Consider the following 14,949-nt stretch of genomic DNA (forward strand, 5'->3'; position numbering starts at 1 on the left):
TTCAGAGTTATCTGCCTTACAGTGTGATTCCCCTTATCTGATCTTCCATGCAATCAGGAGATTGTTGTTCCTTCACTGTGTCCTAATCCTTCTTCAAAGAAGGAACGTCTATTACACAAGACGTGGTTCGTGCTTTAAAGTTTTATTTACAAGCTACTAAGGATTTTCGTCAAACATCTGCATTGTTTGTCGTCTACTCTGGACAGAGGAGAGGCCAAAAGGCTTCGGCATCTTCTATTTCTTTTTGGCTGAGAAGCATAATCCGTTTAGCTTATGAGACTCCTGGCCAGCAGCCTCCTGAAAAAATAACGGCTCATTCCACTAGAGCGGTAGCTTCCACATGGGCTTTTAAAAATGAGGCCTCTGTTGAACAGATTTGTAAGGCGGCGACTTGGTCTTCGCTTCATACTTTTTCTAAATTCTACAAATGTGATACTTTTGCTTCCTCGGAAGCTATTTTTGGGAGAAAGGTCTTGCAGGCAGTGGTGCCTTCCGTTTAAGTTCCTGCCTTGTCCCTCCCTTCATCTGTGTCCTAAAGCTTTGGTATTGGTATCCCACAAGTAATGGATGAACCCGTAGACTGGATACACCTTACAAGAGAAAACAAAATTTATGCTTACCTGATAAATTTCTTTCTCTTGTGGTGTATCCAGTCCACGGCCCGCCCTGTCACTTTAAGGCAGATGTTTTTTATTTTTAAACTACAGTCACCACTGCACCCTATAGTTTCTCCTTTTTTCTTGCTTGTCTTCGGTCGAATGACTGGGGGTGGCAGCTAGGGGAGGAGCTATATAGACAGCTCTGCTGTGGGTGTCCTCTTGCAACTTCCTGTTGGGAAGGAGAATATCCCACAAGTAATGGATGAACCCGTGGACTGGATACACCACAAGAGAGAGAAATTTATCAGGTAAGCATAAATTTTGTTTTATTTTACAGAATGATGTATACAGTAAGATATAAAATCACATTAAAAGAGCTCTATTACCATATAAATTGTGTCGTTAGTACAGATATTAGTAATACAATATTTTGTAACAAATAAACTTTATCTTATTTTAAAATCTAGTAAGTTTCTTTTAAAAAATGAGAAATAATACAACACAGGATAAAAGCATTTCTCTGAGTGGAGATTTTACTCTCAATGTTAGCGTTCAATGTAACCAGTGTATCTTGGGAAAGTCTCGTATTTCACTTTAGTACCTTTGTTCAGAAAAAGAACGTATATATTGCTCCGTTAGTTTGGAGGGTATTTAAATATGTGATTGTTCTTATTTAAGGTCACACTTTGTGAATTTATCTTGTTAAAGTTGGGCTGGGCGTGTATAGGTACTCACATTTAGGAGAGGTTTCCGGATTTGTCAATCTCTCAGGTTAGCTGACAGATGCCGTAATATGAGGAATCTGATTGGTTAAAAACGCTCAGCCTTTATGGTAGATGAAAAAAAGGAAGAAAATGAATATCGCTTTATAGATAGCGATATTTCAATAGGATGGAGTCTCTGTTAGATAGTTACAGTGTGGAGTTTGTATACGGATTTTGTAGTAGATGAACTGAAACAATCTTTTTTTTCTTCCAGTATTTTAACTGACACAATATTTTTCTTTGGCTGGAGCGATCTCACAGCCTGTGTGTAGGAGAGAACATCCGATGGCTACAATGTCTCTTTTGAAGAAACTAAAACTATATACCTCCTTGAGGTTTGCAGGAGTTTCAGTTTTTGATGAATAGTGTATCAGTCGATCGCTGAGACTGTTTACCCTTTTAGAAGATTGGAGCTTTTTTTCTCTCTCCGTGGGGTTTGCAGGAGTCTCGGAGTCTTTGATTTTGGTGATGATAGATGTGAGATCATCGTCGGATGCTTTCCAGCATTAAGTGTGGTCTGTAATACAGCGGTTTACTGTGGAAATACTGAAGCTTTGGAAATACTGAAACTTTGTACCTTAGTAGAGCCTGCAGGTGTTTCAGGTTGCCGAATTACAGGTAAAGTTTGTTGCGCTATCTGGATAAGAGCGCTTGTAGGTCACAATGGCTGTGTTACCAACTTAGAGTTTCTAAGAGGTTAGCTGGTATTAGTACCCAAATGTTTATCTGCTGGGTTTTTGGTACACACCCGGGAGGGCAAAAAAAATGTAAAAAAAAAAAAAAAAATTTGTTTTGCCCTCCCGAGTGTGTACCAAAAACCCAGCGGATAAACATTTGGGTACTAATACCAGCTAACCTCTTAGAAACTCTAAGTTGGGCTTCAGTTTTGGAGAAATTAATTTTGTAGAAGCTCAAAGTTCCAAACTGGTTAATAAAATCAAAAAGTGCAGGAATTGAGCCCAAGGGATATGTCAGAAAGAGGGTGATATCGTCCGCAAATAGTGCTATTTTTTCCCCTCCACTTCTACTGCCCCCCAAGCTCTCTGGGTGGTTCAGGTGGACACCCTGAATTAAAGACGACTGTCTTATGGCCTGAGCCAGCGGTTCGATTGCTAATGAAAATATGATGGGGAAAGAGGGCAGCCCTGCCTAGTCCCATTAGAAATGGGGAAAGCCGAGGACCAAAAGCCCAATCCCTTAACCTAGCATATGGGGCACTATACAGGGCTTGAATAGCCCTAACAAATGTATCAGGTAAACCAAACCGTAGCAGAACTTCCCATAGGTAATCCCATCTGACCCTGTCAAACGCCTTCTCCGCGTCAAGAGACAGGGCCAGCATGGTCATCTCTAAACGTTTTGCCTCCGAGAAGATATTGAGAATCTTTCTGGTTTTATCTGGGCCTTCCCTCCCCCATGTGAAGCCAACCTGGTCCAGACAAAGCAAATTCCGGAGTGAGGGTGCAAAGTCTATTCACCCATAGTTTAGAGTATAGCTTCACATCAATATTTATAAGGGATATGGGGCGATAACTTCTACATTGAGAGGGATCTTTATTGGGTTTCGGGATTGTTAACACTGTGGCTTCTAGCAGCTCATTGCGAAAGGAACCCTCTTCTCTGGCCTCTGAGAAGGCCCTAAGTAAGAGTGGCAAGAGCTTCTTCTGAAACGACTTATAAAATATGGCAGGGAACCAATCTGGGGCCAGGAGAGAGTCAGCCTTGTCTTCAGCTAAAGTAGGAAGATCTAAAGACGTTAGGAAACTTTTAATTTTAGTTCGGAGATGGGGGCCATCCGTTTCTCTTTTATGAAGATTGTATAGATCAGAGTAGTAAGACGAGAAGGCTTCCCCGATTATCGTTGGGGGAGGTGACTGCGCGTCCTTCCCAATTAATGTAAAGGATACAGGAAGTCTAATATCGTCCTCTGAGCTTGCGCGCCAGAAGAGAGGATGCTTAATTCTCCTGATAATATAAGAGTTGTTTAAATTTAGAAATGGCCTTTTGAATCCGTTCAGTCTCACATTCTTTAAGCTGGCTACGGAGGATTTCTATCTCATGTGAAATCTCAGTGGTGGGGTTGGCTTTATTAAGCTTTTCTTTCAAGCGCAGTTTAGCGACTAGAAGACCCACCGGGGCACCTCTCTTTTTTGAGATACTAGACTTTTTATGTATACAAACACCTCTGATATATGCTTTTAGGGATGCCCAAATAGTCTGCTGGAAGGTTCGAGAATCAGAATTGAAGGTCAAATATTCTGTGATAGCTTTTTAAATAAGGGGAAGAAAATCGGGCTCAGACCATAGTCTATCAGGTAATCTCCAGCTTGGATAAAGAAAGTGTATATCCTGCGCAAAAAACAGATGGGGATGGGGGATGCCTCTAGCTCTCCTCGATGGGTACCCTAGCGTGCCCAATGTGTAAAAGATATATGCAAGGTAGAGGTGAGCGCCAAAAGAAGGCTGAGGGTAGGGTAGGGAACGCCAAAATAGGCTAAAATAAGCTGGTAGAATATAAAATTAAAAATTACAAATTATTTATTCCATACAATAATTATAATAATAAAAAAAGAACAATATACACTGATAATTGTTCATGGATCCATGTTACAAATGATAGCAAATTACAGTGTTGGGTAAAATACAATACAATATAATAATAAAAACAATAAAAACAATTATAAATACTGATAGAATCAGTGGCTGATGATATAGCCTTTTATGCTGAGTATCTGTTAAGTGATTAACACCTTGGTTGAGTCCAGTAAGTGTAAGATGCTCCTGGTAGGTAGTATAGGGTTAATTGTAATCCAATACTGTGCAGGAGAAAAAAATAGCGAGATTTAGGTGTGATCAGTGTCCAATACAACAATTTAGAAAAAAGTGGTGAAAAAATGTGTGTTCACTCTATGTGGTGAAAAAATGATGATAAAAAGATGATGAGATCCCTCCAAAAAATGTGTTATAAAAAAGATGAAAAAAGGTGAAAAAAGATAAAAAAGGATAAAAAAATAGTGTCAATTTTGAAATCCAAAGTGATGTTGGTGATGTCAGTGCAAATCAATCAATCAATGGTTCAGTGTTGATACGATGTTTTGACATTAAAAATAAGATTATGCAAAAAGAAAGAAAAAATCCTGAAAAAAAGAAAACAAACAATACTCTAATATATGCAATCTGTACAATGGATATATCAGTATTATGCTTACTCAGATCTGTCGACGCGTTTCGGCCATATACCTCTGGCCTTTATCTGTGATAGCTTTTTAAATAAGGGGAAGAAAATCGGGCTCAGACCATAGTCTATCAGGTAATCTCCAGCTTGGTCGAGAAGACGATTGGAGATTAGAATCTAGAGAAAGTATCAGGGCGTCGTGGTCCGACCATGAACAGGGTTTGCTGGTAATCTCACGAACTTTATTCAAGGTCCATGAGTCTGTGAAAAAGTAGTCCAATCGGGAATAGGACTTGTGTGGCTTAGAGAAAAATGTGTAATCTCTATTGGTAGGATGGTGGGCTCTCCAAGCATCATAAAGATTATATTGTAATATGGCATCTATAAACTTTTTGGCTGTATTGATTGAATACGAATCTAGGGTTTTATCAGCGCTGACTTTCTTATCTAGGGATGGATCCCATATCATATTGAAATCACCCCCTATTAGAAGAATTACACACTTGATTTTGTCGACCTTCTGGAGTAAGGTTCCCAAAAACCTAGGCTGATTCTTGTTAGGTGCGTATAAGTTTACAAGTGTGAATAGTTGTCCATCTAGTTTACAAATCAAAATAAGGAATCTACCCTCCGGGTCAGATTCCAGGTAGATGTTTTCAAAGCTAACTTGTTTGTGAATATAGATGGCTACTCCACTTGTCTGTGTATGCTGATGAGACAGAGTTAGTATATAGTGAGGTCTTGAAGATTGGAAGTGAGGTGTTAAGCCAGTGTGTCTCCTGCGCAAAAATAATATTGATTTTATTACTGTGCATGTAGTTAATTAGGAGGCTACGTTTGGTTGGGGAATTCAAACCCTTACAATTTAGTAAGGCAAACTTGAGGGAGAGCGGAGCTGAGTCCATATTTGAAAGGGAGAAAAAAGTGACAGAGGAAAAGATAGGAAGGGTTAGGAGGAGAAGCAAGGAGCGACAAAAGTGAGAGAGAAATGGAGAGTTCTCTCCCCCTACCTGGGAGCGACCAGCCGGTCTCAGCACACTGGATATCTGGTGGTCAGGTGTAGCAGCGTTTCGACAGTAGAGCATAGTTTTACCAGTGTTATGAAGAAGGCAGGGACAAAAAGCAACACAGGTTTTATACAATATCCTTTAAATCCTAAAGTACAACAAACTTGCTGCACTATACACCGCTTAACAAGGAATCGTACTAGTTACCCAAGGGGCAATTTGATTCCTTGCTCTCATCCAAGTGAGAGAAGTTAGTTTGGGGGGGGGAGGGCATAGAAGAATAATCTAATACTTGAGCTATAGAGTGACCTCTGAAATGGGGCATCATGGTGGTCACGGGGAGAGGGGAAGTCAGGAGTGACCAAATGTAGAGCCAGATGGCCCTGTGATATATAAAATGGAGGTACAAACAAAAATAATCACAACTGCATTAAGAGTGATAATTTCCTATAGGAGAATCTCTCCATGGCATTCGGGCCTCAGGGCACCCCAGAGCAGACTCTTGTCAAAGGTGACGGCTGAGTGGAATTGTAGTTGGGCGTGATAAAATCTGAATGAATATCTGAGGTTGAGCCAAAGACCCTGGGTGTCCCAGAGCCCGAAGGCCACAAAGGAGAAATATAATATTTATAAAATAACACAACAACTTTGTCTTCATTGAGAACATTCAGCAAACACTTGACTAGAAACTCTTGTAAGAAACTGTAACAATGTAACTATACACTCCCCCCAAATTACCATCAAGGTTTAGGCTGATCACCTCCATTGTCGGGAGAACAAAAGTACAATGTCACTTTGAGGTATTACTAGATATGTTGACTACTCTAGTTAATAACGTTTTGTTAACCGAAGCTACCATATTGTATGAAAAAATCCTAGACTACGGAGATATTGTATTGTTATGCAATAAATCGGAGGCATAAGAATTCCTGGGGTGGCATGTAACCCAGATCTACTCTAGAGTGGGTCAAGGGATTTTTTAGTTATTACCAGGTAGTATTATCGGGTGATGTAATGGTCTTAATGAGGTGTTACAGTTCCCCTATTTCAGCTAAACCTGCGAAAATGAGAGAGGTGGTAAAAAGCAAACATTAACAATATACATCTCGATACATTTAAAAAAGATATAGTAATGACAATTGACAGGTATATAGATCCGGATTATGATACGGAGGCCTGCATTAATGGGGAGAGGGGAAAAAAAAAAGGGGAATAGCCAAAAACAGTGAGTCATTATCAAGTATGGTCCATGCTAAAGTTCTCAAAACATATAGAAACATAGATATTGACGGCAGATAAGAGCCATAGGCCCAACAAGTCTGCCCGACCTTACCTAACAGTATAAACTTATCTAGTTCGTAGGATAGCCCTATGCTTGTCCCATGCATTTTTAAAGTCCCCCACAGTGTTTGTTGCTACTACCTCTTGAGGAAGTTTATTCCATAAATCAATCACTCTTTCTGTAAAGAAGTGCTTCCTCAAATTACTCCTGAATCTACTACCCTTTAGCTTGAGCTCATGACCCCTTGTTCTTGAATTTTCCATTTTATGTAAAATACCCACAGCCTCAGTTTTACTAATCCCTTTAATGTACTTGAAAGTTGCTATCATATCACCTCTTTCCCTTCTCTCCTCTAAGCTATACATATTTAGGTCATTGAGCCTATCCTGGTAAGTTTTATTTTTTAGACCATGTACCATTTTGGTAGCCTTCCTTTGCACAGATTCAAGTTTGTTAATATCCTTCTGAAGATATGGCCTCCAGAACTGCACACAATACTCAAGATGAGGCCTAACTAATGATCTATAAAGTGGCATAAGAACCTTACTATTTCTGCTGCAAATACCTCTACCAATACATCCAAGCATTCTGCTAGCCTTACTCGCTGCATTACTACATTGTTTACTAAGTTTTAAATCATCTGAAATAATAATTCCCAAGTCCTGTTCCTCGTCTGTAACAGTCAGTAAAGTGTAATTGAGTCTGTAATTAACATTTGGATTTTTCTTCCCTAAATGCATTATTTTACACTTTGCTGTGTTAAACTTTAGATCCCAGTCGTTTGTCCAATCCTCCAATTGTTGTATATCACTTCTCATTTTGTCTACCCCCCCTGGAACATCCACTCTGTTGCAAATTTTTGTATCATCTGCAAAGAGACATACTTTCCCCTGTAGCCCTTTGCTGATATCGCAGATAAATATGTTAAACAAAACAGGCCCCAGAACTTACCCCTGAGGAACACCACTAGTAACAGCCCCCTCTGCTGAATGAACTCCATTTACTAAGACACTTTGTTTTCTGTCCTTAAGCCAGCATTCCACCCAGTTTACAATTTTTAAATCTAGACCAAGGAGATATAGTTTGTGAATAAGTTTATTGTGTGGGATGGTGTCAAATGCTTTGCTGAAATCTAGATATGCTACATCAACTGCTCCTCCCTTGTCTAATACTTTTGTTACATAATCAAAGAAGTCAATTAGATTAGTCTGACATGATCTCCCTGAAGTAAAACCATGCTGATTTTGGTCCTCTAAATTGTTTGTCTTTATGTAAGTCATAATTCTTTCTTTTAAGAGGCTTTCCATTAATTTCCCTACTACTGAAGTTAAACTAACTGGCCTGTAGTTGCCAGATTCTTCTCTACTGCCCTTTTTATGAAGAGGTATTACATTTGCTATTCTCCAATCATCTGGGACAGCTCCTGTTAATAGTGACTGATTAAACAGATCAGTTAATGGGACAGTTAGCACTGATCGAAGTTCTTTTAAAACCCTTGGATGAATATTATCAGGACCCACTGCCTTTGTAACATTTATTTTTGATAATGCTAACAAAACCTCATCCTCTGTAAAAAGATTACTGTTAAGCTTGTTTCTATTTTGCGTAGCATCCCTTAATGTAGACATTGTATATTCACAATCTTTAGTGAAAACAGAACAGAAGTAATCATTGAGACAGTCTGCTTATTACCTTCTATTATTCTACCATCAACTGATTTCAATTTTACTATTCCTACCTTATTTTTTCTTCTTTCACTGATATATCTAAAGAATGTTTTGTCCCCATGTTTTACTGACTGTGCTATCTTCTCTTCTGCATGAGCTTTAACCTTCCTAATTAACTGCTTAGTCTTTTTTTGTTGGAGTCTCCATATTTTCATATCATCATCTGCTTGTGTGTGTCTGTAATTTTTATAAGCTATCTTTTTTGTCTTTACAGCATGTGCTACTTCTTTGGAAAACCAAATTGGTTTCTGCTTTCTTTTACTTTTACAGACATGTCTAATACAGTGTGCGGTTGCATCTAAAATGGCACCTTTCACAAATTCCCACTGTTCTTGAACCCCTGTAATAAAAGTTTTCCCCTTTAAATAGTTTTTTAGGTATTCTCCCATTAATGAAAAATCAGCAGTAAAAGACATCTAACTCTATGTTGGAATGGCTGATAATCAGTTCAGGTAACTGTGTCTGCAGGATCTCTGGTTGATGAAGACAGGTCGCCCTTTTGGGAGTGACTGATCTTTGTGGGGAAGGCACCCATTCAGGAGCCGTGATTTGGGGACTCTTAGGGCGTTCTGGATCATCTGTGATGGCAGTGGATTTTCTGAGATCCCATTTCTTGAGAAGGTCCATACCATCATTTATATTAGTGACAGTGATTAGAGATCCATTACGATTGACTATGATCTGGAAACACTGAGATAGATTGGAATTTTGCTGGCAAAGAAGGCTTGTTAGCTAGTTCTCTCAATATCTTTTCCTTATGTGTAAAGAAGTGTATCCTGGCCAGAACATCTCTAGGCTTATCCGCCGATATGTTCCTAGGTCTAGGCGTACGGTGAACCCTGTCCAGTAAAAAACTTGGAGTTTCCATGTCTGTAAGGAACTGAGTGCAGATTTCACTGATAAACTTCTCAAGCTCTGTAGGGAGAATATCCTCAGAAACTCCTCTGAACCTTAGATTATTTCTTCTGGATCTGTCCTCCAGGTCAGAGAGCATCATTTTCAGGTCTGATATCTGGATTGCCAGATTTTGTGAATATGATAAGAGATGTTCCTGGTCGATTGCAAGGTCTTCCTGTTTTCTTTCCAGAGCCTCAGTTCTCTCGCCAATTGCAGCGATATCTCTACGGTGTTCAGCAGCCAAACCCTTAATGGCCTTAGTCAAAGAGTCCTGTAGATTATTCATCCTTTGAGAGAGTGTGTGTACAATACTAGTTGCCATACTGTCTAAAGCTGGGACTTCTGAAGTGCTCCGAGGAGAAGGATCAGTTTCCAGCTCCTCCATGGTTGTTGACCCCTCGGGAGGGGAATCATAGGCGTCTCTAGAGGAGGATCTAAAATGATCCACTACAGTCCTTCTAGGAGGACCTGTGGGCCTAGATTTTTTCTTATTAGACTGTGACATATCTGGGAAGGGGTCTCCTGTACCAGGATCTTCACTGACCTGATGAGATGAGAAGACTCTTTTCGTATATGGGTAGCTGTACCTGTGTGCTTCACTCCCCCTGCTTGCCCTTTAGCCCCACTAGGCCATGCTTCAGTACATTGCAAGCAGAGATGTAGATTTTAAAATTGCCAAATAAAGCATACCCTCTCCCCCAGGGGAATGTGTCACCTTTTGACGATGTGGGGAAAGGAATGTGGATATGACCCACTGAGCGGGCCTCAGTGGGAAATGGATAGGGAGAGGTACTTATGTGCTAGCCTAGCCCTTAGGAGAGCTTTTATCAGGAAAGTGATTAGGAGTTGTAATGCAGCATCCGAGGCTTATAGGGGACTTTTAGGGAGCAGTTTCGTGATTCAATTGTCCCCAGTCGTGTAATCTGCTGGCACCTTTATTTCAACCTTGTTCAGGAGGTATTATCTTTCTCTATTCCCAGAGTCAGGTCCCTGCCGGCCACATCAACTAAGATCTGTGGAGCTTATAATGGTATAGAGCCTATAGATGGGACTCTATATCGTTACTGTCTATATTCTATGTTTATAGCCACAAGGCTGTTGTTATTAGGGTAGGTACTCTCCTTGAAACTATCTTAATTGATGTAGGGGACAGATGGCTCAGACCAGTTCATCAAGACCTTTTACGGCCAAGTGGGGTAGGAAGGTAGAAAACACTGTGTCAGCTGGCATACGGTTTAGGGTATGCATGAAAAACAAGTCTTACCCTTCGCCTCTGCGAACAGTTGGAAGTTTGAGGAGTCTATGTGAGGTGCGGCAGCAAGAGATCCAAGATGGCGGATGTTCGCGCCTAAAGGTAATTGCGCACTTCAGACCGGAGGCTTTTGCAGTTTACCTGGTAAAGCGTTCTCTACAGATGCGATTCCCAAGTTAAACCAGGTCCGGTAAGTCCCCACATAGAAGATGTTGCTGGGCCGCTGTGGGATCGCCTGAGGAGCTAATATTCCTAAGTGGCAAGCAGGGTCTGCGTTGTTTCCAGCTGTAAGGCCGACAAAGATCCGACCCTGTCTTGCGGTAGCCTTTAATGACTCCGGAGCGGAGCCCCGTCCCTCCGGAGTTAGGCAGCACTGCAGTAGTTTGGCCTCAAAGCAGGGACCTCGTTGGTGTGAGCGCCGGTCTCAGGCAATGGGATGGTGAACCCTCGGGGCTGTTTACTTCAATGAAGAACGTAGGGTAGAAAAGAGTGTCTAGGGAGTCTCTCTATGCTGTGTACCTCCAAAGATCTTCACTATTACAATGTCCTCCTTAATAACTTTTAAAAAGCTCTGTTATTAGGCTCAATCTATTATATAATTTAAAATAGAGCAGGGAGCTCACTCAAAGGACGTCTTCTCTGCTTGACGGTTAGCTCCGCCCCATTATTTGACTTTTTTATTGAAATTTTGTTCAGGTAAACTTTTTTTTTTTTTATCGACATATGCATAAAGTGTATTTTATGTATTTACATTTTGCAGATGTATGTACATGTATGATAATTGGCTCTTAAACCTGGATTACCTGCTGGGAATGTAACGTATTTAAAAATAGGGAACTCCTACAATGCTTAGGTTTTGAGTAAAGTTTTTTTTTTTTTTCTTGCCCAAAAGAGATCCCAAATGGCTAAAATATGTAAGCATTTGCTGTGCTAAATCTGTTTGCTTAAAACTTGTATCACTATTTGCTAACTGCAAAGGACAGTAAAGGGTATTTGAATTGTATATAACTTTAAAAAAGATGTGAATAATTAGTTGGTAAACTAAGTTGTTGCTGACCAGGAAGAATTCTCATCTTTGTATTTATGCAGTTCCCTTTGCCTTTCAGGGATTATGTTCGCAGTGAGCAGGAATTTGGTTATGAAGGACCAATGCACCTGGAACCCTTGTCTTTGAACCGGTTTTTCACTGCACTAATAGGTACGTTCCAATTGCTTGCATTTTTCAGGCAACATAGCATTTCATAGTGTGTTTATGTACAGTGGTTATATTATTTATATATATATATATATATATATATATATATATATATATATATATATATATATATATATATATATATATATATCTTTATGATATATATATAAAAGATATCTTTAAACATAATTTATGCTTACCTGATTAACTTCTTTCTTGGTGGTGAGAGTCAACTAGGAGGAGTCAGACACCCTACACCAAGAACTTTAATATCCCTCCTGCTTCACCTGTACCTCCTAGTCTATCGTATAGCCAAGAAACGGCAAATAGGGAACATAGTAGGGTAAAGAGTTGCAAGCTAGAACTGCCACCAACCAGGGAAAAAAAATGGATGGTTTCATGGGCTGTCATCTCCAAGAAAGGAAGGAATTTATCAGGTAAGCATAAATTGTTTTCTTAAAGTGGTGAGGGTCCACAAGTCCTAACTGTTGGGAACTAATACCCAAGCTGTGGAGGCCACGAAAAAAATTGTTAGGACAAACATAAAGGCTATTTACCTAAAACGACAGACTGAAGAACCTTTCTGCCAAAAAATTGCCTCAGCCAAGGTAAGCACATCAAATTGCTGCCGTGCAAATTTCTTTACAATAGCAGGGAGAGTCCACTAATTTATTAATTACTGTTGGGAATTCAACATCTGGCCACCAGGAGGAGGCAAAGACACCCCAGCCAAAGCATTAAGTATCCCTCCCACTTCTCATTCTCTCCCAGTCATTCAGTGCCTCGTGAGCCTGGAGGTGGGTGAAGAAACTGCTGTAAAGAAAATTTGTTTAGTCCTTCAATGGGTAGTTTCCCTGCAAGATAGGACTGGGGTTGTATGTAGCGATGTAATTATCTTACAGCAACATTACAAGTTTTGCGCTATACCGGATGCATAAATAACGCAAACAAATGAGTGTTATCGCACATTTCATAGCGCTGCCATTACAAGTTAAGCCAAAACCTATTTTTGTTGTGCGGTATGGTGCGATAAGCTCCATACCGTACAAAAACCAAGGCCTTTTGGATGAGTGTTAGAAAAAAAAAACTAAAGCCTGCAATCGCGAAATGGTGATCACCGCAACGCAACCCCATTGATGTCTATGGGGAAAAGAAACTTATGTAAAAACTAGCACCCTAACGTAAACCCCTAGTCTAAATACCCCTAATCCGCCGCTCCCCGACATCGCTGACACAAAAAGTGATGAACTCCTAAACCGCCGCCCCCACGTCGCTACTAATAAAATAAATCTATTAACCCCTAACCGCATACCCCCCTAATTTTAAATTAGTTACAATATAACTCTTTAAATGAAAAAACAAAACTTACCTGTGAAATAAAAAAACTTAAGTTTAAACTATAAAGTAACCTAACATTACTATTTTAAAAATATAAAATTAATGGGGGGAAAAAAGAAATTACACTATAAAAAGAAATTACATTACAAAAAAATAAACTAAAATTATGTAAAATAAAAAACGAAATTATCCAAAATAATAAAAATGACACCTAATCTAATAGCCCTTTAAAAAAAAAAAAAAGGCCCCCCCATAATAAAAACACCCCTAACCTAACAAAACTATCAATAGCCCTTAACCCCTTAATGACCGGACCATTTTTCAATTTTCTTACCCTTAATGACAATGGCTACTTTTACATTTCTGCAGTGTTTTTGTTTAGCTGTAATTTTCCTCTTACTCATTTACTGTACCCACACATATTATATACCGTTTTTCTTGCCATTAAATGGACTTTCTAAAGATACCATTATTTTCATCATATCTTATAATTTACTATAAAAATATATAAAATATGAGGAAAAAATTGAAAAAAACACACTTTTTCTAACTTTTACCCCCAAAAGCTGTTACACATCTACAACCACCAAAATACACCCATTCTAAATAGGTTCTAAATTTTGTCCCGAGTTTAGAAATACCCAATGTTAACATGTTCTTTGCTTTTTTTGCAAGTTATAGGGCCATAAATACAAGTAGCACTTTGCTATTTCCAAACCACTTTTTTTCAAAATTAGCTCTAGTTACATTGGAACACTGATATCTTTCAGGAATCCCTGAATATCCCTTGACATGTTTAGAAGACATCCCAAAGCATTGATCTAGGCCCATTTTGGTATATTTCATGCCACCATTTCACAATTGTTGACTTTTTCACAATTTTTTTCACAAACTTTAGGTTTCTCGCTTAATTTGTTTACAAACAACTTTATGAAATTATGGCATAAATGGTTGTAAATACTTCTCTGGGATCCCCTTTGTTCAGAAATAGCAAACCTATATGGATTTGGCGTTGCTTTTTGGTAATTAGAAGGCCGCTAAATGCCGCTGCACACCACACGTATATTATGCCCAGCAGTGAAGGGGTTAATTAGGGAGCTTGTAGGGAGCTTTTAGGTTTAATTTTAGCTGTAGTGTAGTAGACAACCCAAATTCTTGATCTAGGCCCATTTTGGTATATTTCATGCCACCATTTCACAGCCAAATACGATCAAATTTAAAAAAAAAACTTAAATTTTTCACAATTTTAGGTTTCTCACTGAAATTATTTACAAACAGCTTGTGCAATTATGGCACAAATGGTTGTAAATGCTTCTCTGGAATCCCCTTTGTTCAGAAATAGCAGACATATATGGCTTTGGTGTTGCTTTTTGGTAATAATAAGGCCGTTAAATACTGCTGCGCACCACACTTGTAATATGCCCAGCAGTTAAGGGGTTAATTAGGTAGCTTGTGGGGTTAATTTTGAGCTTTAGTGTAGAGATCAGCCTCCCACCTGAGACATCCCATCCCCTGATCCCCCCCCTGACCCCCCTCAAACAGCTCTCTTCCCTCACCATCTTAAGTACTGGCAGAAAGTCTGCCAGTACTGAAATAAAAATATTTATTTTTTATTTTTTGTCATACAGTCTGCAGTGATGGATCCCCCCTTACCCCACAACCTCCCTGATCCCCCCATACATCTTTCTAACCCTCCCCCTCTATTTGCCGCCA

At 39.4% G+C, this 14,949-nt stretch overlaps 1 protein-coding gene across 2 annotated transcripts in view; it reads left to right on the top strand.

The window, feature by feature from the left end:
* The window catches only part of RNF145 (ring finger protein 145), a 356,711-nt gene that overhangs the window by 111,378 nt on the left and 230,384 nt on the right, over positions 1-14,949 (top strand). For both annotated transcript variants that reach the window (XM_053718778.1, XM_053718779.1), the window contains exon 4: positions 11,810-11,901. In XM_053718778.1, coding sequence (XP_053574753.1) covers positions 11,810-11,901 — 92 coding nt within the window. The remainder of the gene's footprint in view (positions 1-11,809; positions 11,902-14,949) is intronic.

The sequence above is a fragment of the Bombina bombina genome, chromosome 6 (assembly GCF_027579735.1).
Source record: "Bombina bombina isolate aBomBom1 chromosome 6, aBomBom1.pri, whole genome shotgun sequence".
NCBI lineage: Eukaryota > Metazoa > Chordata > Amphibia > Anura > Bombinatoridae > Bombina > Bombina bombina.